Source organism: Pocillopora damicornis, chromosome 2, assembly GCF_964200805.1.
Source record: "Pocillopora damicornis chromosome 2, jaPocDami1.2, whole genome shotgun sequence".
In the NCBI taxonomy this organism is placed as follows: domain Eukaryota; kingdom Metazoa; phylum Cnidaria; class Anthozoa; order Scleractinia; family Pocilloporidae; genus Pocillopora; species Pocillopora damicornis.
In genome coordinates this window covers 13,687,374-13,710,018 of record NC_142671.1, presented here as the reverse complement: position 1 = coordinate 13,710,018, position 22,645 = coordinate 13,687,374, and the positions used below count along the sequence as shown (strand labels likewise).

Here is a 22,645-nt window from a genome sequence, read left to right as displayed (position 1 = left end):
GACTTTGCACTTTTAGCCACAATTGCTGAAAGTTATTATCAGAAACTGAGGATACATTCTCCAGTGATGAAACTTTGTAGTTTTTCTTAATGTAAACACATAGTCCGCCGCCAGGTTTGTGCGGGCCACGGTCTTGTCTATACAAAGTGTAGCCTGGAATATGAATGCTCTCGTTGTTGACTGAAGAATCCAGCCAAGTCTCTGATATCGTAAAGATGTCGAAATTATTTGAGACAACGGAATCCTTTAGCAGAGTGAAGTGTTCCCTGGACTTCAAGGAGCGGATATTTAAATGAGCAATCCTGATGTTTGACTTCGTGTTGCAAGGAAAGCTAATATTTGTGTTCGTCGATGTAGATGAAGAATTAGAAGTAGAGTTTGGTCCAGGATGTGGATGAATGTCGCCGCTAAGATTGTTTTCCAGGAGAGATGGGTTAAAAGACGCTGTTCCGTTAGCTGAGTACAGAAGCCGTCTTCGGAGAAACCGCCTTCGCTTCATTCTTATGTACCATGATTTCAATCCAAAATGGCGGATTCGGCAAAAACTACTAGGATCGAGATAAGACATCGAAGAAGGTTCTGGGGCGCTTCCCAGTGTGTCAAATCCATGCCCAATTGAGGAAAACCGCCAATTAGAGTAGTGGCTTAGATTGTTCAAGCAGCTGAACAGTAAAAACACGAGGAAAGTGAACGTAAGAACGGAGCTAAAAATTAGTTGACCGACCGCCATCGCTGACCGCTGACCGCCCGCTGAACCTCTGCCTTACATCGACTTACTTTCAGTACAAGGGGAAACACTACAAGCAGTTGCACGGAACAGCTATGGGGTCGCCGGTCTCTGTTGTTGTCGCAGAAATTGTGATGCAAAACATCGAGGAACGCGCCCTTGCAACTTGCCGACAAACCATACCGCTTTGGTTACGCCACGTTGACGACACATTTACCGCCGTACACAAAGACGAAATTGACGCCTTTCACAATCACCTTAACGAACAAAACACCGACATTCAGTTTACCAGGGAGATCGAAGAAGACGGCAAGCTTCCTTTTCTCGACTGTTTGGTAGGCCGAAACAACAACGAACTACGAACAACAATATACAGAAAACCGACGCATACCGACAGACTTCTTGACGAATCATCCTACAACCCGACTTCCCACAAAGCTACGACTATCAAGACATTGACAAGACGAGCGCAACTTGTTTGCAACACACTGGACAGTTTATCTGACGAAAACAAGTACCTTGACCGTGTTTTTGACAAAAACAACTACAACACTGACTTCATTAGACGAAACACTCACAGGGTGACCGACACTACAGAAACTAACAGGGACTCCACATCTATCACGACTACAGCTGCTATACCCTACATCAAAGGCACTTCTGAGGCTATCGCGCGGATCCTACAACCTTACAACATTCGCGTAGCTCACAGGCCTATTACTACTTTACGACATTTGCCGACCAACGTTAAAGACAAAGACGAACCCAACAACAGACAGGGAGCGATTTATAAGATCGAATGCTCCGACTGCCAGGCCTCCTACATTGGTGAGACTGGTAGAAACCTTAACACGCGACTAACTGAACACAAACGAGCAACTAGAAATGGCGATGTAAACAATCACATTTCTGAACATCACCGACAAACTAATCACAGAATCGACTGGGACTCTGCTAAATGCTTAACCTACAGTACAAACTATTTTCAACGACTGACTCTGGAAAGCTGGTTCACTAACTTAGAACAGACGCCTCTCAACAGATGTCAACAATTACCAGCACCTTACAAACGACTCATTAACGACGTGAACAAACCGACAAACAGACCGACAAACAACAGACGGATCGAAACCGACCAATGACTGTTAACAAACTCTACACGAGTCTTCCAGCCAATCACATCACGGCTAAACAGACCAATCACGTTCAACAGACCAGACCTTATAACATCATCGACTGACAACTACTCCTCACTTGACTCTGAAGATGACTATCGCACATATAGTCGAAACGTCAGTCACCAACAACAGTTCTTTTAAGAACTACACTCACCCGGACGATCACACTACACGAATTACAAATTAACTTTGTGTGTCTTTCGTTATTTTGAACTAAAAGTGGAGCTCGTAGGCTGCGCTTCAAGCAAGGCTTTAACATTATTCTATTCATGCAGTTCAGACTTTCCATTAGTTAATTTCTCAATGAACGCACGCTAATTTACGAACTAATTGTCATCTGTGGGTCTCTCTCGAGTTTCAGAAACTGCTACTTACGGCAGAGTATGCATCACCCAAAAAAAAAGAGACAACATTGAAAATCGTGTCCTTGACATAAATTGGACAATTGGAGGACCTTCCAGTAGGCTGATTCACCCAAACAATAACATTTTATCTAAGAGCTTCCTTGACTTATAAGAATCGAAAATCGTGGCAAATAAAAAGTGCACAGGGTTAACGATGTTTATTTTTCCACAGATTTTGTTCTTATTCGCAAACGATACATCCACTTTACATGGCCAGGTCTGTTAAGGCACGGAAAGTTAAAATTTTGTGTCAGGGGACCTGGGTGTGAAAATTGTGCCTGTTGCTGTCGGAAATGAAGCATATGTGACGACCTGAGATACATTTCTTCTGAACCCAGCTGTATTATCTCCTTTGGAGTGGACCAGAATCCTCCAACTCTAGTGAAAAGGCTTTTACGAAGTAGTTTCAACTATGCGAATATGAAAGCGATCCTCACAGTAATGAACGCTACTTGAGTAGTAGTGAAAATAAGGCCTGAAAAAATATCAGTCCTGTACCCACGACCTCTGCGATACCAGTACCGCAGTGTTCCCTTACAGTGATCGGTGGAATCTATTGGACTAAGTAACCCTAAATATCTACTTCTTAACATTTAAACTGTGCATAATTTCGTGAGGAACTTACACATCTGTACCGGGAAATCGATGGCTTGTAATTGCTCAGTACCGAACTTCCTAGACGTAGGGAAAGGCCGCATACTGCCATTTAGGAACGAGGATTTATATGTTGAGAAATAATTTAAAAAGCTTTTAAATCATTAAAAATAAGGTCTAAATGCGTATTCTTGGAGGAAAAAGGAAAAGAAATGATTCCATTATGTAATGATAGGTATCACACATCCTTTACTAATGATGCGGCTTTCTCACACGTTTTGTTATCCGAATAGGTCGTCTTATAGCTTTGAAGAGTGATTATTTTAAGATTTTCTTTATTCTTGTTTTCTTTGTTTTATTTTCCTCGGAGTCTTCGACTGCCTATAGTCTTTATTGCGGAATTTCCATTTCGCAGTTGTTCCTTACATTTGTCTGAATGTAGTCAGTTTAAGAGGCAATCTAATCGGGCTCAAATCATTACTAAGTGCTACGTATCATACTTTCATGACTTGCACATTGCTTATTCTTGTCAGCTCTTAAGTGTTTTTATATATCCTTTACCTTCCCTGCATTAAATCCAGCTTGTTAGTCTTTGTTTCCAGGATCTGGTATCGGACTTTAGCAGTGTCGAGACCCGTATCTTCGGAAAAATTGAAAAGTAATTGAAAGTAATTCTTGGGGAACTTAACAGATTCTTTATTATAAAACAAATATAGAAGCCTTGACTGTGCTCTGTTCCGTTATAAAGCACTTAGGAAGCGGCTAGAGCACTCAAGAAGTGGGGAGACTACGTCTCGTGTTTCTCCCTACACTTCTTTCGTGCTCTAGCCGCTTCCTGCGTGCTTTATAACAGAACAGAGCACAGTCAAGGCTTCTCTATTTGTTAAATAATGATAGCCTTTCTCATTGACTGCTCTCCTAGTGAGTTGTTCTGCAAGTAAACACATACACAGTCGGCCTAGTACTTTTTTACCCGCGTGCATTTAACAGGGAAGTGCATGTCTCTCATGTTTTTGCTTCTATTCAGCGGCTTATTCAAAAAGGCATAGAGAAAACGGAAAGTGAGTAAAGTCGCAATGATTTTTTTGCTGTATTATGGATCTTATCCTTCAGCTTACCTCTACCACAGGCGGCCCAAGCTCCAGCTGTGAGATGATCATCTTGCGCAATAACAGTCATGACGGAATTATAAGAGTTTGTATGGGCATATTTACGACCGCTCTGAGGAATAAAAAATACGTCAAATTCTCAAAAAAAAAAGACCTCACCTTACTTCCACAGTGTGTCGCTTGTTATCTGACCGCTTACTTTGATGAAAAGAGCCCATTTAAGCGAGTTGTTTATTTCGAGGTTTTCAACGTACATAAGAAAAGCCCAAGGCTGAACACTCCATTTCCGAACGCCTGATCCGAGAAGCGAAAAATCCAAGCTCAAAATGATCGGGCGCCCACAAATCCAACGCAGAATCCAAGCACATATACTGTAGTTTCATTTCAGTTCACTACAAACTCAATCTTTCCCGTGCAACCGACGCTAAGCCGCAGTTTGCTTCAAAAATTTCCAGTTTAGAGGTTTCTAACAGCCCGCGGCCACATCAACCTTGACACACGACCGTTGAAAACCAGCTCGGTAACCCTACCTCCTTTTTGAACTGAGCCTCGCCGGGGACCATACCGTCAGTTATCGTCTATAAATTGTTTTAGAACCACGGGTCCCCTCAGTAGAAATCGATCAAGAGGCTATTGTTTCGATCGGCCGATCGGCCAATGATCATTTTCGGAGTCAGAGGAAAACCTTGGAAGGATTTGTTCCAGTATTCAATTTAGCTCTATCTGGACATACTTAGTTTGTTTAATGTTGCTAACAAGACAACTGTTATTTCGTTTCGTCCGCACGGATATCCAGCAACAATACTTACCACGATTTCCATTTCAGATACGAGTTCGAATTGATTACGTCCCTGCTGCAACCGTGGAATAGACTATTTTTTACCGAGGACATTTTTTCTTTCTGAAATTGAAAGGAAATTATCGAGATTTACGAGATCAGCTGTGCGGTTTGCAACTATGCCTGTAAATTATTTTGAATTTGTAAACATTTCCGGAGGCGAATTCGATTGGCCGATCGAAACAAAAGCCTCTTGATCGATTTCTACTGAGGGGACCCGTGGTTCTAAAACAATTTATTGACGATAACTGACGGTATGGTCCCCGGCAAAGCTCAGTTTGAAAAGGAGGTAGGGTTACCGAGCTGGTTTTCAACGGTCGTGTGTCAAGGTTGATGTGGCCGCGGGCTGTTAGAAACCTCTAAACTGGAAATTTTTGAAGCAAACTGCGACTTAGTGTCGGTTGCACGGGGAAGATTGAGTTTTTAGTGAATTGGAATGAAACTACAGTATATGTGCTTGGATTCTGCGTTGGATTTGTGGGCGCCCGGTCATTTTGAGCTTGGATTTTTCGCTTCTCGGAACAGGCGTTCGGAAATGGAGTGTTCAGCCTTGGGCTTTTCTTATGAACGTTGAAAACCTCGAAATGGACAACTCGCTAAAATGCGTTCTTTTCATCAAAGTAAGCGGTCATATAACAAGCGATACGCTGTGAAAGTAAGGTGAGGTATTTTTTTAGAGAATTTGACGCATTATTTTATACGTTAGAGCGGTCGTAAATATTCCCATACAAACTCTTATAATTCCGCCATGACTGTTATTGCGCAAGATGATCATCTCACAACTGGAGCTTGGGCCGCCTGTGCCTCTACTCGTTCGTAGGTGATGACCAATTTAATAATCAGAAATGTTGAATAAAAGGATGAGTGCTGATATAGTGAAGCCAACGTACAGTAGTTGTGCTATGTAATTGGACAAAGTATCACTGGGGATGAAGAGTTCCATATGTCTCGAACACCAAGCAATTTTCAGCCCAGGAAATGCCGCGAAATGCGAAGTCAGCTAAAACCATTCTTATTTAAAGAAGATTGTCAAAACCCCAGAACGGAAATTTATTTTCAATTCAGCACTCTTAATCCCCACGATATCAACGAGCGATTTTCATTCAACTAATTCATTCTCGTATTCTTGTCACCTTATTCCCAACAATGGCTTAGCTGCATTTCTACATATCAACATACACACAACCCACAATTCCTCCATTCACCCTAAAGAAGGGCTAACGCTTGAAACTTCAGCTTTGAAACTCTTAACGGTGGCCATTTACGTTATCAACTCAGTGGATAATACTAAATTACCTTAACCTATAGATTGACTATTATCTCACAAGCTACAAACTCGTACTTATGTAAATGTGTTACAATCAAGTTTGTTCCTTTGTTGCGTAACAAATGCAAACATTTATATCCTCTGGTTGTTTCATTTGTAAATAAATTTTCTTGCCCTTGTTTTATAGAATTCAGAAGGAGACCCTAGATGACATGAATTGATTTTGAAGGCTCATTTTTCAAAAATGAATTTAAAAAGTGGACATTCTTTCTTTCTTGGGGACTGTGGAGCACAGACTGCTAATGCGTCGTTTGGAATTTAGAATTCTGTCGTAGAACGTGGAATGAAAATAATCACTTGATCAGGTGACCGTTTGCCAGGTTGTCAGGCAACGGAGACAAGCGAATAAAGCGAGTGGAAAAATGCCGTGAGTGTTGCTGCGTCCCTAACAATCATAAATGATCGTTCGCCTATTGGTCCGCTGACTAAGTACCTGAGGCAAGTTAGAGTTGCTTCCATGTGAAATTATGACCATCTTAATAAGGAGGGGTGGCATAATTTACTTTCGTTTGTTGTAATGGTGAATCAAACTGAGCTTCGCTGGTGTGGGCAACTTAGGTTCTTTTTTGTGTTTTATGTTTCCCAGCTACAGTTAGATTATCTGTGTGAACAACATACTGCGACATACAACGCTCAAGTTTAATTAGCCTGTAATTACACCTTTTTCTAAACGTGATTACAAAAACAATGACTTGATCCAACTATGATTCTGTTCCAACTATCCATTCCCTACGTTCACCTAAGGAAGCTGTGACGTAATAAAGCAAATCAATCCTCATCTTCATCGTCGTCGTCGTCGTCGTCATCATCATTATCGTCTTCATCATCGTGTTCGTTCTCGTGATGATCATTGTTTGAGTCCGCAGCATCATCGATTGTTTCATCGTTTTCTGATTGATGTTCCTCGTTAGAGGACCCTTCGTCTCCGCTGGGTGACTCTTCCTCATCTTCTTCTTCCTCCTCTGGTTCTTTAACTAAACTTTCGTCACTTCCCTCATTGGAGTGAATGCCTACATGCGCTTGAAACATGATTAGGGGATTAATTGAAGACTAGCAATGCTTCATTAGTACTTAATCTCCATGCTAAAGTATTGAAGCAGAAATTTATTTAAAAACAAAATACGCAAAAATTCAACATGTAAACAAGCAAACAAAGCTTAAAAGAAATGGAATAGATAGGTAGACTAACAAACAATTTCAAACCAAAAAAAAGATATTTATCTGTATTATCGAATTAATGAAACTATTAAAGAGAGCTGCGATTAACATAAGAACGAGCAGAGCAATCTTTTATTTACCTCTCATGACCAGTATTGAATCTTTCTCTGGATTATTTCGTTTGTAAACGCGTTTCTCGTCCAGTTGTTCAATTGGGCGCCCATACGCTTAAAACGGTTGAGCAGATTATAAGGATAAAATAATATCAAGAAGAAGCATTTTAGACCATTGCTGAATATATATCGTAAGAGTTATCGATACTCGATTCATCCGTGCTTGAAAAAGTAAGACTCTGAAAACCAACCAAATCTAGCTTGCTACAGGGAGACGGATTTGTACATCCCGTTTCTATTTTTTATTGCTTTTTCGACAACAAGCCATTGACCACTTCATAAATCTTGCAAAGGAAGAGAAACGTTTATTGGTTTCTTAAACATAGTGCGATCAAAGGAATTGCAAGAATTGCTGATCCTCAAAAATACTCCCATGAGTTCAACTACGTCTTAAAAATAATTATGAAGATCCCCTTGGACTCGAATCCCAGATATAGAGAACCCTGCCCAAGTAGAAAGAAAACGCTCATCGCTGACCTGGGATCTGAGCCCGCGGTGCCTCCATGACCGGCTCATGGTTAGCTACTTTCTTCGGATTTGGTGCAGTGAAGACAGCGAAGATAGTGTATTTCATGAAGGTTTTTTAAATGTTAAAATTGCACTTCGTTCTTACCATTGATGACGGCACAGCACAGTATCAATGCAACTATGACAACTTTCATGGTTCCCTGAGTGTAAGAACGTGTCTTTCATTCAATTTCCATTCAGATGCAAGTGAAGTACGTAACTTTTAGAACAGTGTAAATGATCACCTAAGTTAAGCGGAGTGTGACTCATACATTTTAGCAGCGTTAAATCTAGTTTCAGTAGCGTGTTTTGAGCGTTTCGAGGTTACGCCTATCCCTATGAACAGTTAAAAGACGATCCCACATAATTTCTCTCCAGTATTTTGTCAATTTTCCTTGAAAGTTTGATGCCATCCATTTAAACTCCTGGCTGAAAGAAGTTGGTGTCATGAGGAAATAGTAACATGCTTTTTAACTTTTGTCTCGATGTTCAGATCACGGCAAGGAAAAAATGTTCTTGGAGAAAGATCATCTTGTGAAAATCATCACAACCATCTGAGGCGTATTAAGATACACTAGTGAACTTACCAGTTTGCAGGGTCAGATATCCGCTAACTTAAAATGTGATTTATGATATCACTTATCGTCAGCCTTGAACTAAGAATGAAGGATGTGGACCTGTTTATATCACAGCAACCAATGAATTGCAACCACGGATGAGACAAGATATTCAACAACCTGAGCATGTCGGGTCAATAACCTCCGTAAAACAACGACTAGTCAACAAGTCAGCAATCTTTCATGGATGAATGTCCAAATTCTCCACACATTATTAAAACATTAAACGTGGATTTAACTAGCGTTGCAAAGTATATATCTGAGAGCCTTTAAGGCAATATAGAAATATGTTTCAAACTAAAAAAATAAAAATATGATCAGTTTGCTTCCTTCTGCTTTCGGTTACAATAAAGTTTTAAATATGGAATAGTTTTTTATCGGTACAGCTACAGGAAAGCCCTCAAGACTAGTGTTTGAGCAAGAAACTTTGTTATGGGAATTTCTAATTTTACCACAATTTGAGATGACAAGCAAGCAAGCATATTTCATACATGAACTGTTATGCCTTGTCATCTAAAGTTTTTGTTGTGAGAGTGGCCTATTCTTGGGTCCGTTAAATATTCATTGAAAGGTTATATAGAATCTATGAAGAGAGAGCCTTTCATATTGTTTTCGGGTGGTATCTTTTGTTATGCTAAGTACTTACCTGTTTGTAAGTTCTCATACCGTGGGCTAACAACACCATCACGAGAGCATTTTACCTGTGTTCTCTCTAGTGAAAGTTCGTATCACTAATTTGGAGTTGGTGCAACCTGATTGCTTCAGATGCCTTTGGTACCGATTCCAGTGTTACGAAGCTATTTCAAACCATGTTTCATACCACGGGGAAATGCGTAATTCTCTTTATGTATGAAATAATTCCACAACTCTGGAGGATTAGGAGATCTTCTTCACATGTTGAGCTTCTAACGGGTCTCAGATTCCTTCACTGCTGGCGAATTCTTTCTGTCAAGAACTCTTCACCCCAAGCATCAGTTTCTAAGTAGCCAACGGGTAATATACGCGATGCTGACAACTCAGCACGGGTTAAAATACATACGCTCGGTTCACATGTTCTTAATCCCGTGTGTCATATTTATTCCGTGAGTCATATGCGAGTATTCTCCCTTTCCCAGCCAGAATTTCATTTCAAAAATTTCTACATTTTTACACGGGACGTTTTCCTTGCATCAATATTTTCTTTCGCTAAAGGTGATTCCTCAATTTTGCACTGGTAAATCCTTTACTGCGGATAAAAATCACGTAATCAGGCGAATAAGCGCGCGCATACCTGGAACACGGCACTGTTTTTTCAATAAATGGACCAGGTAAAGAGGTACAATGGTCTGTAGCTCTTGAACGAGCACGATGACCTACATTTTTTTACTACATAATTTTGGTGTACAAATTATTCCCTTTAAATTGGACGAAACTAGAAAAAAAAAGTCATCGAAGGGAAAAAAAGATGTAGCTAATTGAAAAGCCTGCACTCAATGATGCAAATTATGACCTTAAGGAATGTGTTGAGTCGATGTCGTTTAAAATTGCGTGACTTTTTCCACAATTTATGGATAAAATTTTTCTATATCCCTAAGACTTCCTACCCATCAAGTTTTTTTTCAAGTTTAAAGTGTATCGTGAACCGATGAAATGACGCGCGTGATTAGTGCCCGTAGAGGCATAAATACGGGGTAAGTTCGGTACATAATATCTCTTAAACAAGCACACTGACCTAAGTATCTTTTCAGTTACATTTTTTGAAACAGACGTGAGTAGAGAAAATCGAAGGAAAGTTAAAAAAAGATGTTCGATAACTTTTTTTTTTCTCGAGGAAACACCTTACATTTGGTGAAATATACTTACCTCAGATTTTTAGGTGAACTTCAATCGGTTTTTAATCAATCTTTTTTATTCCATGTTTTCTGAGTGGCAATCATTAAATTAAATCAGATTTTAGAAAATAAAAAATCCACTGCTTCGCAGGAACTGCGCGTTAAGCTGTCCAAACCTGGGAAAGCTAACGATTTTCGAATTACGAGTCATTTCCCAGAACTGGCTTACAGTCAATAAGATTATTGTAAAGCTACTACGTATCTCTTTTCCGAGAAAAAAATAATCTTTTGCATCATTTTAAAAACTGGGGATTGTATTACAAATGACACTGCGTTTAAAATTTTACATCAACATCTGGAAAAACTGACCAACCCGCTGTCTATAATTGTAAATCAGTCCAGATATGCTAATACATGTAGAATTAATATCATTATCATTTCAAGCTGCCTGAAAGCATCAAATCGTCCGTTTGGGCTGTTGTTTAACAAAGGATCGAACAGAAAAGCTTGGGTAAGTCCTATGAAGTTAATTTCCTGTACTAAGAGCTTAGGCTTTGTGTTTATAAAACTAAATAGTATCCCTCTTACCAAGTTAGTCCTGATAATAGACTCTCTTATGAATTTTGTCACGTAAGAGTGAAGAAAACCTCCCGCTCACCACTTCCGTTTTGGTAAACAATTGCTTTTTCTACGCACAGCGACCGATGTTTTAATCAAACCAGTTCCTCCACTTGATTTAAGAAATTATGCTACGTGCACTATGACATTTAAGCGTCTTGTTAAGAGCATATTCACATATATATATATATATATATATATATATATATATATATATATATATATATATATCAGTACAAAAGATGCTAAGAGAGCCAAGTCGTGGCAAGCCTCCCTTCCGCCTTTACGCCTATTTCATTGAAATGCCATCAAACAGGCAAAGCACTAATCAGTTAAGGATTAGAGTCAAGCTACATATACAGCTATGTGAGAAAATGGTGGATGTCGTTAAGTGATTTGGCACCGGTAATGTTCAAAATTTATCCCATGCCGAATACGTCAAGCCAATACTACCAGCTTTTTCGTTTGAGATGTTATTGTAGCAGTCATCGAAGGGGCGAGTTAGTATGCGTCGAATGCAAATACTCAACATCGCCGTCGCTTCTAATAAACCTCTATTTCGTTCTGAATCCTTGTTGAACAACTTATGAAGTCTGAATTATGAGACATGACAGGTAGAAACTGAAAACCAGATTGCTAAGCACTTCCGCCGAGAACTTTCGCTTTTATCACCTGAAGATTTGTTATTTAGTGTGTTCAGTTACGTGTAAGCAGCGTCTATCGCCGATAAGGGAAAGCTAATAATCTACCGGTCGATTTTAAAGAAATTTTTGGTTATTTTTATGGGCTTCTAGTTAGGACATCTAAAACTTTTTATTTTGCATTACATCACAGGGATTCTAGCGAGAAGAGGTAATTGCATAGGTTTCACTATCATTTCCGACACACTCGAGTGAATGTCGCAATGTTTTTGTTTTGTTTTGTTTTTTTGCATATGAAAGACGTATTTAGTTCGGTGATTTATCGCCACCTGACATGAGAGGATCTTCATGAAGTTAAACAATCGCCGTAAAAAGGCCAAAAATTAAATTATCCGTTGGGAAAAAAAATTGACAAATTTTAACCGATAGTTTACCGTAAAAAAAAAATTAGCAGTGACAACAATAGAATGATGTTAACCGTTAACCGTAAAATGGTCAAAATTTTAACCGTTACCCCTAAAAGCCATCACCCCATTGAAACCCTCACATAAGGCTGTTTAATTCCAAACCAGTAGCTTATACACTGCGACAACGGAGCTCGTGTTTTCTTAAATATCTTCTGTGTTGTCCTTAGCGGATTGTCCATAATTTCATTACATTATTCATGTAATTTCGCAAGTAACTGTCTAATTTTGGTTCTGAGACAAAACTCTTAACGTAATAAGAAAAAGACACAGTCGGTTAAAACGTATTTAATGCTCCAGCGTAAAGGAAAATTGATCCTTCGTGATTGGTTATTCCTGTAAGTTAATCCTTCATTATATAATTTCCATCGTAAAACCCCTCTGATGAATTTTCTGTTTTCTAGTCTTCTTTCTCCAGTAAAGCATGACTACTACAGCTAAGGGAAAGGGTTCATCCGTTGTGAAAGAAGTCGTAGACACGATCAATGGGTTAGGAATATTTCCAAATGATCATAAGTTCCTTTGCCGCATAGCATGGGTGGAATCAAAATATGGTGAAGACCCTGGTACATATAGACGTGGCTACCATGGAGGTATTTGGCAGGTATAAGCTTAGCATTTAATTTTCTCACCTGAATAAGATGGTTCTAAACTACTATCGTGAATAACTCTCTAACCTCGCCCCGGCTTTGATGAGAATGTATTTCCCTTCGAAAAAAATTAATACAAACTTTCGAAATCGGGGGTAGATCTAAAAATAGTAATATTTTGAAGAATTTCCAAGAGAACGTTAAATGAATTTCTTCATTATTTTTCACATCATTTAACACTGGCAAATGGGCTTACAAAGCCATGCAACAGCTCTCTATGGATAGAGCGATGTTGCCTTTCCAACATTGTCTAACCTTGAATGACCTAGAATATATTTTAAGTAATGCACTTTTGTTGCGTAGGTGGACGAGATTGGATATCGAGAGACTGTTATTCAGAAAGGTCTGAAGAAATATTGGGACAAAATCGAAGCCGAGCTTGATATCGACTGGACCAGTACAAGTTGGGCAGATTTGGAAAAACCGCTGTACTCTGGATTGGCTGCTAGGCTCTTCCTCGCCAGGCTTTCCGCACCTATTCCAAGGGACTTGACCGGTCAGGCTCAGTACTGGAAGACTCACTACAATACAGAAGCTGCCACTAGTAGTGGAACCGTACAGAAGTTTATTGATGATGTTAAACACGCCAAAGGTTGCGCTGTGTAAAATAGATGACGAATCTGTTCAATAAAAGACCATAAAAATTACCAGTCTGCCGCAATAATACGGGCCATATGGTATTGTAAACGTATTTTTATTTCTATGATAGATGCCCTGGGCGAAATACTGGTGAAAGACGAAGGAAATAATTGTGGTCAATAGCTCAAATTCATTTTCTCTTCCATAGAATGTCTATGTTTAAGCATTTGGTCTAAGTGCTCAGAATTCATTGAAACAAAAACTTTTATTTTTAAACTTATAAGGGACTTTTCAAACTATCAAAACAAAGTGGTCGGCATTGAACTGGATGGCAGTGAAATACTATGATTACTACCCGGCAATAAAGTGGTAAGAGCAACTGATCTCTCCTGCTGGAACTGAAAGGGGCATAATGTCATCAGAATTTCAAGAGCCCAGATAATCTGCTGGCTTGGCTCGAGTTATTTTCGAACCTTTCGCATATGATTTTGTAAGGAATACAACCACTTTGAGCGAATTCATGGGGTAAATGGATTTGACCGATTATCATCAAATTTCGCCCAAACGTTCCAGGAATAATGGAAAACGAAAGCGTGTCGGGAAATTTTGATCTTTGAAATATTTGTCTCATGACGTGCACTTACGCAACACGCCTCGCATATTTTTAGCTACCCAAATTTAGATATCGACATCTAGACAACCATCAGAATATCGAAAAAGCCTGACACACTGTTGTTGATTGATGCCTTGTGAGTAAGAGCGTGCAGCCATTTGGCTCATAATGCGGCATCCGATACCCGATAAATTCAATAGAAGAACCCTCGATCGTTTCACGCCTTACCGGCTCCTGACACTTCCTTTAAAAAAAAAGTCGCTTAAATTATCTTTTTATCGTAAACTGCATTTATTAAGCTTTCTTCTGATGTATAGTTTGCTCGGATTTTAGTAAAAGTAGCGCGCATACGAATTTTTTCTCGAAGGACACCCGCGTAGGTGGGAAGTAACCTTAAGTTTGGAGAAAAAAATCTTGAGTCAAAATAAACATTTTGCGTAACTGGATGTTAAGAAAGGGATTGTCGTGATGTAAGTACGTTTGCGTTGAGGCGGAAAGCACTAGGTAGCTCATCAATCTGACAGCGGAAAGATAAGACACCTACATTTTAAAGTATACTTCAATTTGACAGTTGAACCTTTCTCATTAATACGCGATTTCCTTTCTCAGAACACCAAGTCATTCTGCCTCATTCTTTTCGCTGGCTAAAACGAACATAAGTCAATTTCAAGCGTTGGATTTTGTCCTTGAGTAGGAAGGTGTTATAATGTCAGACGTGTAGATCAAGTGAGGCCAGGTATGCTACGATAATTAAGTTTTCCGAGCTTTCGTCGATCTACGGCATCATCAAGAAATGTAGATGGAATCAAGATTCCATGATGCTGTAGATCGGCGAAAACTCGGAAAACTAAATTATCGTAGCATACCTGGCCTCACCTGATCTACACGTCTGACTTTAAAAATCAATATGGTCAGCTATTTACCGGAACATGTTATACCAAAAGTGAAACTGACAACACCTGAACATTGTGATGTTGATGAAAGAAACACTTCGCATTGATATCAAAGATGAAAGCACGAATATCACGTATCAGGTTAATCCTTTCATCATTTGCGTCATCCGTTTCAGAAACGTATCATCTCGAAACCGAAAATTGCAATATAATCGTTGTCAAGGTTCATCGGTCATATCATACCACCTCATTAGTTAACCAATCATTTTTTATTAGGATCAGTTATAAAAACAGGAAAGAAAAGAAAATTATTTCATTAGTTCTAGCGTGCGAAGAAGAAGACCAGAGGACGCTATCTGAGAACCCCAGTGGTAAGACGAATTTTATGTTTAAGTAAGCAAAATGCACGCGGTTAGATGCGAATTTAAACAGCAATTTTCGTGATGTTTACTGCTTGTTCTATAACTAGGGCTCAGACTTGATTCCTGATTGACCCACTCAGACACGAATCAGCCTTAAAATGTAACAGAAATTGGCATTCGAGCACCGTAATTAAAATTGAGGTTCTGACCTACAATAGTTACCAACGAATATCTTGCATTTCCAGCATCGGCCTCTAAAAAAAAACAGGGCGAGCAATGCAGACGACATTCATTTTCTTATTTGCGATTTCCCCTCAGAAAAATTACTAATTAGCAATAATCTATTTTTAAAAAAAATTTTCGATTTCCCGACTAGTGATCACATTCTGCAAAATAAATACTCTAAGTAACTTCTAAACAATATCTAGATTTACGTGAGTTATGGTGAGAGGATAGGAGAATCCATTAAATACTTCATTTAAGTGAACGCCTTTACAAAACATATGTAGACTTTCACATCTGTTGGTCTGTTTATTCTAAATCAAACATGTGGTATTAACGTGCCTAACCGGCGCAATTGGAATGATTAAATCAAGCTTGAAATTGTCTAGATAGCGTTATGAGAGACCCATATTCAGTATACCGTGACTGACTTTTGAAATTTTTTAATGCTTGAGATTTCAATGTCAATGTGCCTCTACTTGTGAAACTATGATCGAAACAGAAACAACTTCGAAAACAAAACACAACGAAGTTATTGATAATGAAGTTTGATCGTCGGGATTCAATTATTGTTATTAATTTCATCTTATTGTTTCGGTCCAAAAGGAGACCACGTGAACCACTACACAGGACACTGCTACCCACCTCTGCTCACCGTTGTCGCTACCCTCTTTCGTACTCATCTCTTTTTCATTTCTTGAACATTTTTTCTTGGCAGAACATGCTTTTGACGATCATAGTCTTCGGTCTCGTCGCCCAACATTTTCTAGGCTGTGATGCTGACTCTCCTTACACCCCAAAAGGAAAAGGAGGCGATGTGGTTGCCGATGTTGTAGAGATGATCAATAGCTTGGGTATATTTCCAAACGATCACAAGTTCCTTTGTCGCGTTGCCTGGGTCGAGTCCAAATATGGAGTGGCGCCAGGAACGTATAGGCCATCTTATTACGGGGGAATTTGGCAGGTAAAGATATTGGTCCGGGAAAAGATACCTACAGTGATCTGAGACTCGGTTGGGTAGTGATGAGGGGGGAGAGGGGGGAAAGGGGGAGGGGAGTGAGTGTAATGGTATTCATTTAATTTCCAGAGAGGAATACGAGGGGAGTAGGCATGCGGCATAATAACCCAATTATGATACTTGCAGCTCTCTCGGAAAGTCTTTAACAAATGGACTATTTCCGTACTCCCCCAATATCCGGCACAGACTATAACAGTAACAAACCGATTGAAGGTGCGTGTTTTTCTTGCCCCCTCCTTCCCCTCCCCCCCCCCCCCCTCCAATAACACAAACCTCTTACGGCCTTTTACGGAAATGCAGCACCGCTAAACAGTACCAATTGAGAATAAAGGGTGTAAGTTACTAGAGAAACTGTGGTGCTGCGTCGGTGGGATAGTATAACAGGGTAATTTAGTATTATCAACTGAGTTGATAACGTAAATTGGCCACCGTAAAGGCTAGCTTTGAGGCTCTTTACAGTGGACAATTTACGGTATCAACCAGTTAATAATACTAAAGGGACCAATTTAGAGATGAGAGTACTGAAATACGTATGAACACGTGTTGAAAGTGAACAGCGAGAGCATGATATAAGGTCGAGTCACCAGAGCTGATAAATATGTACTTCATTTGATGGGTTAGTATTTCTTGTTCTGCCTCTATGTCGTGGGCTCTCGCTGGTGCAGTGCAATGGATGGCGAAGCCAAAGCGTTCAAGTCTGCGAGCCATTCGAGCTCGCACGCTTGACAGCTCGACTCACGCGCTTCGCCACTCATGACGCAGCGCTGAAGAGAGCCTGCGCGCAGGTCATAGCTATCTTTCAGGCGCCACCTATTTTTATAATCCCATTCATAATACCCTCGTCATAGGTGGACTCTATTGGCTATCGCGAAACAGTTATCCAGCAAGGCCTAAGGAAGTACTGGGACCGAATTAAGGAGCGACTGCATATAGACTGGGAAAAAACTTCATGGTCAGATTTGGAAAAGCCGCTGTACTCCGGATTGGCTTCTCGATTGTTTCTCGCCAGGATTCCTGCTCCTATTCCAGCTGACCTTACTGCTCAAGCTCAGTACTGGAAGAAATATTACAACACTTCAGCTGGGAAAGGAACCGTGCAGAAGTTTATTAACGATGTTAAACAAGCTACAGGGTGTGCTGCGTGAAAAATTCCAAATGAATCATCCTATCTGTAGCTTGCAAGAAACAGGATAACAATATACATGTATTAAAGAGAAAAAAATTATCAAGTAAATTAACAGCTTTGAAATTGAAATTGTTTCCTTTTTTTAAATAGTATTTTTTCTTAATTAAGTTTGGATTTAAGAATTCAATTAATGTTCTTAGCAATTGGATGATCGGTTTGAAATTTAACTATTGCCTATCGCTTGCAAGGTTAGTTTTCTCAGGTCAGACACTTCTGTCCAGTGAGCATTGATCATGCTTCAATTAATTAAATCTCAATTACCAGTCATTGACATTGTCTCATATTATTGGAGTCTTCCCCTCTCCCAACATATATGACAATCACTCATTTAGTTGAGCACTTCTTTTAAATCTCCTCTCCAAAAGCTATGTTTATTTGTATATGCTAGAATGCCAGGGAAAGACCAGAAGCCAAAAGGAAGAGTACATCAATGTTTTTCACCCCTTTTGATGAGACCCCACTCCCAAGTAGTCTTGTGCAGATTTTGAAACATCTGAATATAGTGGAGGTTGAAATCGAAAAACCCACAAATAGCCATAGAAAATTCACATCAGGAATAAACTTGAAGATAGGAGGTCCAAAATGCAAGAGTGGGAAGCTGAAAAGGAGCCGAATTTTGTAGCAAATTGTATTTCTCAAAACATTGAAACCTGTGCTAAAAGGGTACCAACTGGACACTCGGAAGTGTTCACTCCCTATAGAGTGTTACCGAATAATAGTTTACTGTCATTGTACAAGTAATCATTGGTTGATTAATAACCCAAATAGAACAAAGTGACTAGTCAACATTTCAAGTATGACCAATTCAGGTGGACAAAAAAATTGAACAAAATTATTTACAGGAATAAACATTTTAAAACTCAATAAAGCTCAAATTTCTGTTCAAGCCATCCACTTAAATTTGGTTTTGTGTAGAAAATTGGTGTCTGCCTTTATTCAAAGAAGGTTTCAGCAAAGGAGAGATTTTATGCAACAGCCCTCAAGAGAAATGCAGGTAGTGATCTATAATCATCCCTGTTTAAAACTCATTAATCATCAACAAAAGTTCAGTGGTCAAACAACAGTTAACTGACAACCTGTAATTGGACCAACCAATTTTGTTTTTTTTCCTCATATCATACATTTTTAATCTGTAAATATATTACATTGAGGACTTCAAAAGTTCAAGAAAGAACGTTGCTATCTTGAAAGCAATCAGAGACTTTTTGGTCCTTACAAAAGAGCCCTAACTAATGAAAGAATACTCGGTAACATCTCAGTGTGAACTTTCCACACCATTGTGCTGTCTTAAAATGAACAGGTTGTTTTCATTTCATAATGAGAACTCAAAAAATCTTTCAGCATAAAAAAAATTGTAGAAAAAATTGGTTAGCAGAACTAAAACTCTATGTGCTCTAGTCAAGGCTGACTCTTTCATGCTTCTGTATACCTTCCACTCATTGTCATTATCAGATCTTCCATAATGTTAAAACCCTGCAAACAAAACAAAACTGAGCTGGGTAAAATAACCAAAAATTTGAACATATTAAGTTAATTAGAGGTGATAGGCAAGAGTGATTTCTTAATTTTCTTAAATTGATCTTTTTTACCTTGTTTGCTCCACGTTGAAGAAATGACTGTCCAAAAGATTCCATCATTCCTCCAATAAATGAGCCAACACCATAAACACTGATACTACCATGCTGCTCAAATGATGTCCTGCCAAGGGATATAATAAAACATGGTTGGAATTACACCAAAATTAATTATTTACCACCATACAAAAATACTCTTCTGATCAATAATTCTTCCATGATTCCTCCATGGTTTTTCAAGGATTCTTCAGGGATTCTTCAATGATTTTTCAACAATTCTTCAATGATTCTTCAATGATTTTTCCATGATTCTTCAATGATTTTTTAATGATTGTTCAATTATTTTTCAATGATTCTTCAGTCTCAGAATCTACAAGTACATGGCAGGAGAGGAGGCAACTTAAGTTAAATGTGCTAGTCATATAAAAGTGTTGTCTCAATTTGTACAAACATAATTTGTAAAATTTGTGAAATCAAGATTGAGAACAAACAAAATCAACATTTTTTGCCATTTATTTTGTTTAATGTATGCAAATGTATTTCTCTGACTGCATAAAGTAGCTTTAAAAGTGTATCACTAGTTTTGAGTAACCATCTCTCAAGTATCTTCCCAGACCTAAGGGAAAACAAGTGACAAAAAGGATGATAAAATGGTGATTTTGGCTGCACTATTGCATTCAGCTGAAAGCCCCATTTCATATACCTCTTGCATCATTATTTGCTTCTGAGTGTCCGAGAAATTTATTTGTGTACATGAAGTAGGTGACATACCAGTTTGGATTGTTTTCACATGCTTTAAAAGTGCTGAACTCTTCCAGGGACGCATATTTAGACCATGTAAGACTATAACTATGAAGACGAAGACATCTCTCCTTACTATTAAGCCATACTTCCTCTTCTACTTGAATTGCTGGGAATGGACATAGCTAGAAATAGAACATTTACAGTAACAACTTTAAGTTTTTCTGTGAGGTAATTTATTTTTATGGGTGCTTGAAATATTACTTACCATCTGTTGATTAAAGAAGTGCATAACAATGCTGCCATAAAAAACAGTCTGAAGTGTCTCTACATGTAATGGTAATAGGACTAAGTGGAGTTCACTTACAGTCTGTAATCATTTATTCAAAGTGATTAACAAAGTCAGATGACCACAAATTAAAAAAGTACAGTAATAAAAGCACATGAGTGAGGTCAAAATGCTTTAGTTTTTTTTAACAGACATGCAAGAATGATAAAAATGTTTAAAAGTATAGGTATCAACCAAACCTTGACTTGCAGTGAGATGGGAGTTCAGACCTTAGAACTCTGTTTGCAAGTAGTATGACATATGTTAGGAAAAAAATAGTTTTGTGCATTGTCATCCAAGAACAATGATCAACGTAATGTGCATGTATAGTTATAAGTTCATACCTTTTTAAAGAAACCAGGCAAAACATTCACACACTCTCCTCTTCTTAACATATATTCTTCTCCAGTTTCTGGGTCTTCAAGATCACAAAAACCAAACAAAACATAGCCAACTTAATTACAGCAAAAACAAAAAATATAGTGCAGAAATGAGAATGTGACTTAAGTTAGGGAAACTGCCATCTATGACCCTCCATGGGAATTTTCAGGGAATAAGGTGCATGCATGCACAATGCACACTCGCACGCTTAAAACAAAAGAACTAACTTTTACCATGTTAGCTGCATGTTAGTTACTTGCCTCATCAACTTTGCAGCCATTATCTTGCTTTGAACGGTAGAAATAAAAGAAACGTGTTAAGATCTTGCTTGCAACTTTGCACAATACAATTTTATAACACGTCTCTTAAAGTTAAAGTTGCTTTCCATTTGTACAAGAAGTATATCCTAAGTGGTACGGCTTTTTAGCTCACCAATACACCTAGCAGATTGTGAAAATCCTGAGGGAAAGAGCCATGATTTACTATAAATGTCTCCTTTTTTATTACAACTTTTGACTTGGACAGAAGATCTGCTTATATTCTGTACGTAATTATAAACACCATTCTCACAATTGAGAAGCTGACAAACACAAGTAACAAAGTAAAGTGGCTTACATGAGATAAGCTTGCCTGTTAAGGAAACAAAGGAACTTAGCGTGTTATAAAAAAAAAAAAAATCTACCATGTTATTGAAACAAATCTCTACCATGTTAGCCAGATATGAACAATAGCTACAACACGCTTTCCAGAATCAATAGTTTTTATGCACATATCTGCATGGTAGGTAAGTCATGCCATTAGCATGCGAGCATGCTAAAACATGCCATGTGCATACATTCACCTTATTCCCTGACATCCTGTGGAGGGTCACATATTGTAAATAGTACTGTATTCTACAACTGTAAAGTACCATAAGTGGGTAAATTTATTAATTAGTCTATATGATATTATATAGAATATGACACATTCAATAATGGTACCAACAGAAGTTTATAAACAAAATGGAGTAAAATCAGTTTTGGCCATTTGTAATGGGCCAGTCACTCTAAAATGACTGAGGCAGTGTCTCTATCAGCATCTCTATCATTAGTAACACCACTGAATCAAATGAACTGCAGCAGTAATAATTTATTAAGAGGCCATTTCAATGTTTTTCCTGATACGTACCATCTGATATAGGAAATGAGTAGCATACATATCGTTCAAAATAAACAGCCCTTGGAGACCTCATAAAAGTGGAATACAGCAACATAGACGACGTACCTGTTTTGTGTTGCAGTACTGTTATGGAGGTCACATTGGAATCCTTACCACATGTGTACTATTGTTGAGCATACAATGTAAACACAAGTGTGCACAACAGTGAGAAAAAGAAAAAGAGGCAGTCACTATCAACTCCTTATTTTTGTACAACTGTTAGGGATTCGTTACATTGCATGAGGTCTAGCATTGAAATGTGAACATAAATGTGGCGGTCAAAAGTACAGTAATCACAATTTGATTCACAACGTATGAGTAGTTGAGTACTTGGAAAAATTTCCGCACAGCCCCATACTTAATTATGCATGTACATCTTACTGGTGATACACTGAAAGATAAAGCCCCATATAACCCTTTAGACATATCCTATATTATATTTACAAATTTGCATTCTTCTGCTTGGACAAAAATTTCTTAATTGTGCTCTGTACTTATTAACACACATGCATGTACTGTACTGACGTATTTTAACAAACCTTTTGAAAGTAGGCACTGATCACTTTCTCAAATGGATGTTTAAAGGTATGGTTAATTTCAACATGCCGGACCATTACCGCAGAAGATCGCTTCCGCCATGAAAAAGGAGGGACAAAAATTCGTGCGATAAAGCACTCACAAGCACGATTCTTTTCTTTGTCAATTAAGACTTTAATATATTAAAAGCCGTGTAAT

The 22,645-nt window shown here is 38.6% G+C and overlaps 4 protein-coding genes across 8 annotated transcripts; 2 read left to right on the top strand and 2 right to left on the bottom strand.

Annotated features, from left to right (window-relative positions):
• Nucleotides 1–6,802: 6,802 nt before the first annotated feature.
• LOC113674726 (uncharacterized) lies at nucleotides 6,803–8,751 on the bottom strand. Its single transcript, XM_027191213.2, has 4 exons — nucleotides 8,603–8,751; nucleotides 8,122–8,176; nucleotides 7,476–7,562; nucleotides 6,803–7,196 (listed from the first exon to the last, which is right to left on the bottom strand). Exons 2-4 carry the CDS (start codon nucleotides 8,168–8,170, stop codon nucleotides 6,946–6,948), a joined length of 387 nt encoding a protein of 128 aa, XP_027047014.2. The 5' UTR covers nucleotides 8,171–8,176; nucleotides 8,603–8,751; the 3' UTR covers nucleotides 6,803–6,945.
• Nucleotides 8,752–10,728: 1,977 nt separating this feature from the next.
• On the top strand, nucleotides 10,729–13,460 carry LOC149049972 (uncharacterized). Of its 3 annotated transcripts, none has more exons than XM_089197681.1 (3): nucleotides 10,729–10,954; nucleotides 12,571–12,770; nucleotides 13,120–13,460. In XM_089197681.1, exons 2-3 carry the CDS (start codon nucleotides 12,591–12,593, stop codon nucleotides 13,420–13,422), a joined length of 483 nt encoding a protein of 160 aa, XP_089053807.1. In that variant the 5' UTR covers nucleotides 10,729–10,954; nucleotides 12,571–12,590; the 3' UTR covers nucleotides 13,423–13,460. The 3 variants fall into 3 exon arrangements, with proteins under 3 accessions (XP_089053807.1, XP_089053809.1, XP_089053808.1); XM_089197683.1 differs by having other exon boundaries at nucleotides 10,810–10,954; nucleotides 12,585–12,770; XM_089197682.1 differs by lacking the exon at nucleotides 10,729–10,954 and adding an exon at nucleotides 11,752–11,913.
• A 1,580-nt stretch (nucleotides 13,461–15,040) lies between these two features.
• Nucleotides 15,041–17,956, top strand: LOC113674734 (uncharacterized). 2 transcript variants are annotated; one of them, XM_027191226.2, is made up of 3 exons: nucleotides 15,041–15,272; nucleotides 16,204–16,449; nucleotides 17,352–17,956. In XM_027191226.2, the coding sequence occupies exons 2-3, from the start codon at nucleotides 16,207–16,209 to the stop codon at nucleotides 17,646–17,648; spliced, it is 540 nt and encodes a 179-aa protein (XP_027047027.2). In that variant the 5' UTR covers nucleotides 15,041–15,272; nucleotides 16,204–16,206; the 3' UTR covers nucleotides 17,649–17,956. The 2 variants fall into 2 exon arrangements, with proteins under 2 accessions (XP_027047027.2, XP_027047029.2); XM_027191228.2 differs by having other exon boundaries at nucleotides 15,141–15,272; nucleotides 16,092–16,449.
• Nucleotides 17,585–22,614, bottom strand: LOC113674736 (PRELI domain-containing protein 2). Of its 2 annotated transcripts, none has more exons than XM_089197680.1 (6): nucleotides 22,450–22,614; nucleotides 21,977–22,034; nucleotides 20,677–20,786; nucleotides 20,035–20,189; nucleotides 19,279–19,387; nucleotides 17,585–19,162 (listed from the first exon to the last, which is right to left on the bottom strand). In XM_089197680.1, the coding sequence occupies exons 1-6, from the start codon at nucleotides 22,522–22,524 to the stop codon at nucleotides 19,103–19,105; spliced, it is 567 nt and encodes a 188-aa protein (XP_089053806.1). In that variant the 5' UTR covers nucleotides 22,525–22,614; the 3' UTR covers nucleotides 17,585–19,102. The 2 variants fall into 2 exon arrangements, with proteins under 2 accessions (XP_089053806.1, XP_027047030.2); XM_027191229.2 differs by having other exon boundaries at nucleotides 20,677–20,750.
• Between the last annotated feature and the right edge of the window lie 31 nt (nucleotides 22,615–22,645).

What these genes read in the sequence shown, in the direction of transcription:
- LOC113674734 (XM_027191226.2), top strand. Translation starts at nt 16,207, where the DNA reads ATGCTTTTGACGATCATAGTCTTCGGTCTCGTCGCCCAACATTTTCTA. An exon ending in ATTACGGGGGAATTTGGCAG is followed by an intron (nt 16,450 to 17,351) that starts GTAAAGATATTG and finishes CCCTCGTCATAG; the next exon opens with GTGGACTCTATTGGCTATCG.
- LOC113674726 (XM_027191213.2), bottom strand. Translation starts at nt 8,170, where the DNA reads ATGAAAGTTGTCATAGTTGCATTGATACTGTGCTGTGCCGTCATCAAT. An exon ending in GTGCTGTGCCGTCATCAATG is followed by an intron (nt 7,563 to 8,121) that starts GTAAGAACGAAG and finishes AACCGTTTTAAG; the next exon opens with CGTATGGGCGCCCAATTGAA. An exon ending in TTCAATACTGGTCATGAGAG is followed by an intron (nt 7,197 to 7,475) that starts GTAAATAAAAGA and finishes TCATGTTTCAAG; the next exon opens with CGCATGTAGGCATTCACTCC.
- LOC149049972 (XM_089197681.1), top strand. Translation starts at nt 12,591, where the DNA reads ATGACTACTACAGCTAAGGGAAAGGGTTCATCCGTTGTGAAAGAAGTC. An exon ending in ACCATGGAGGTATTTGGCAG is followed by an intron (nt 12,771 to 13,119) that starts GTATAAGCTTAG and finishes TTTGTTGCGTAG; the next exon opens with GTGGACGAGATTGGATATCG.
- LOC113674736 (XM_089197680.1), bottom strand. Translation starts at nt 22,524, where the DNA reads ATGGTCCGGCATGTTGAAATTAACCATACCTTTAAACATCCATTTGAG. An exon ending in TCAGTGCCTACTTTCAAAAG is followed by an intron (nt 22,035 to 22,449) that starts GTTTGTTAAAAT and finishes GCTCAACAATAG; the next exon opens with TACACATGTGGTAAGGATTC. An exon ending in TTCAACGTGGAGCAAACAAG is followed by an intron (nt 19,163 to 19,278) that starts GTAAAAAAGATC and finishes TTTTGTTTGCAG; the next exon opens with GGTTTTAACATTATGGAAGA.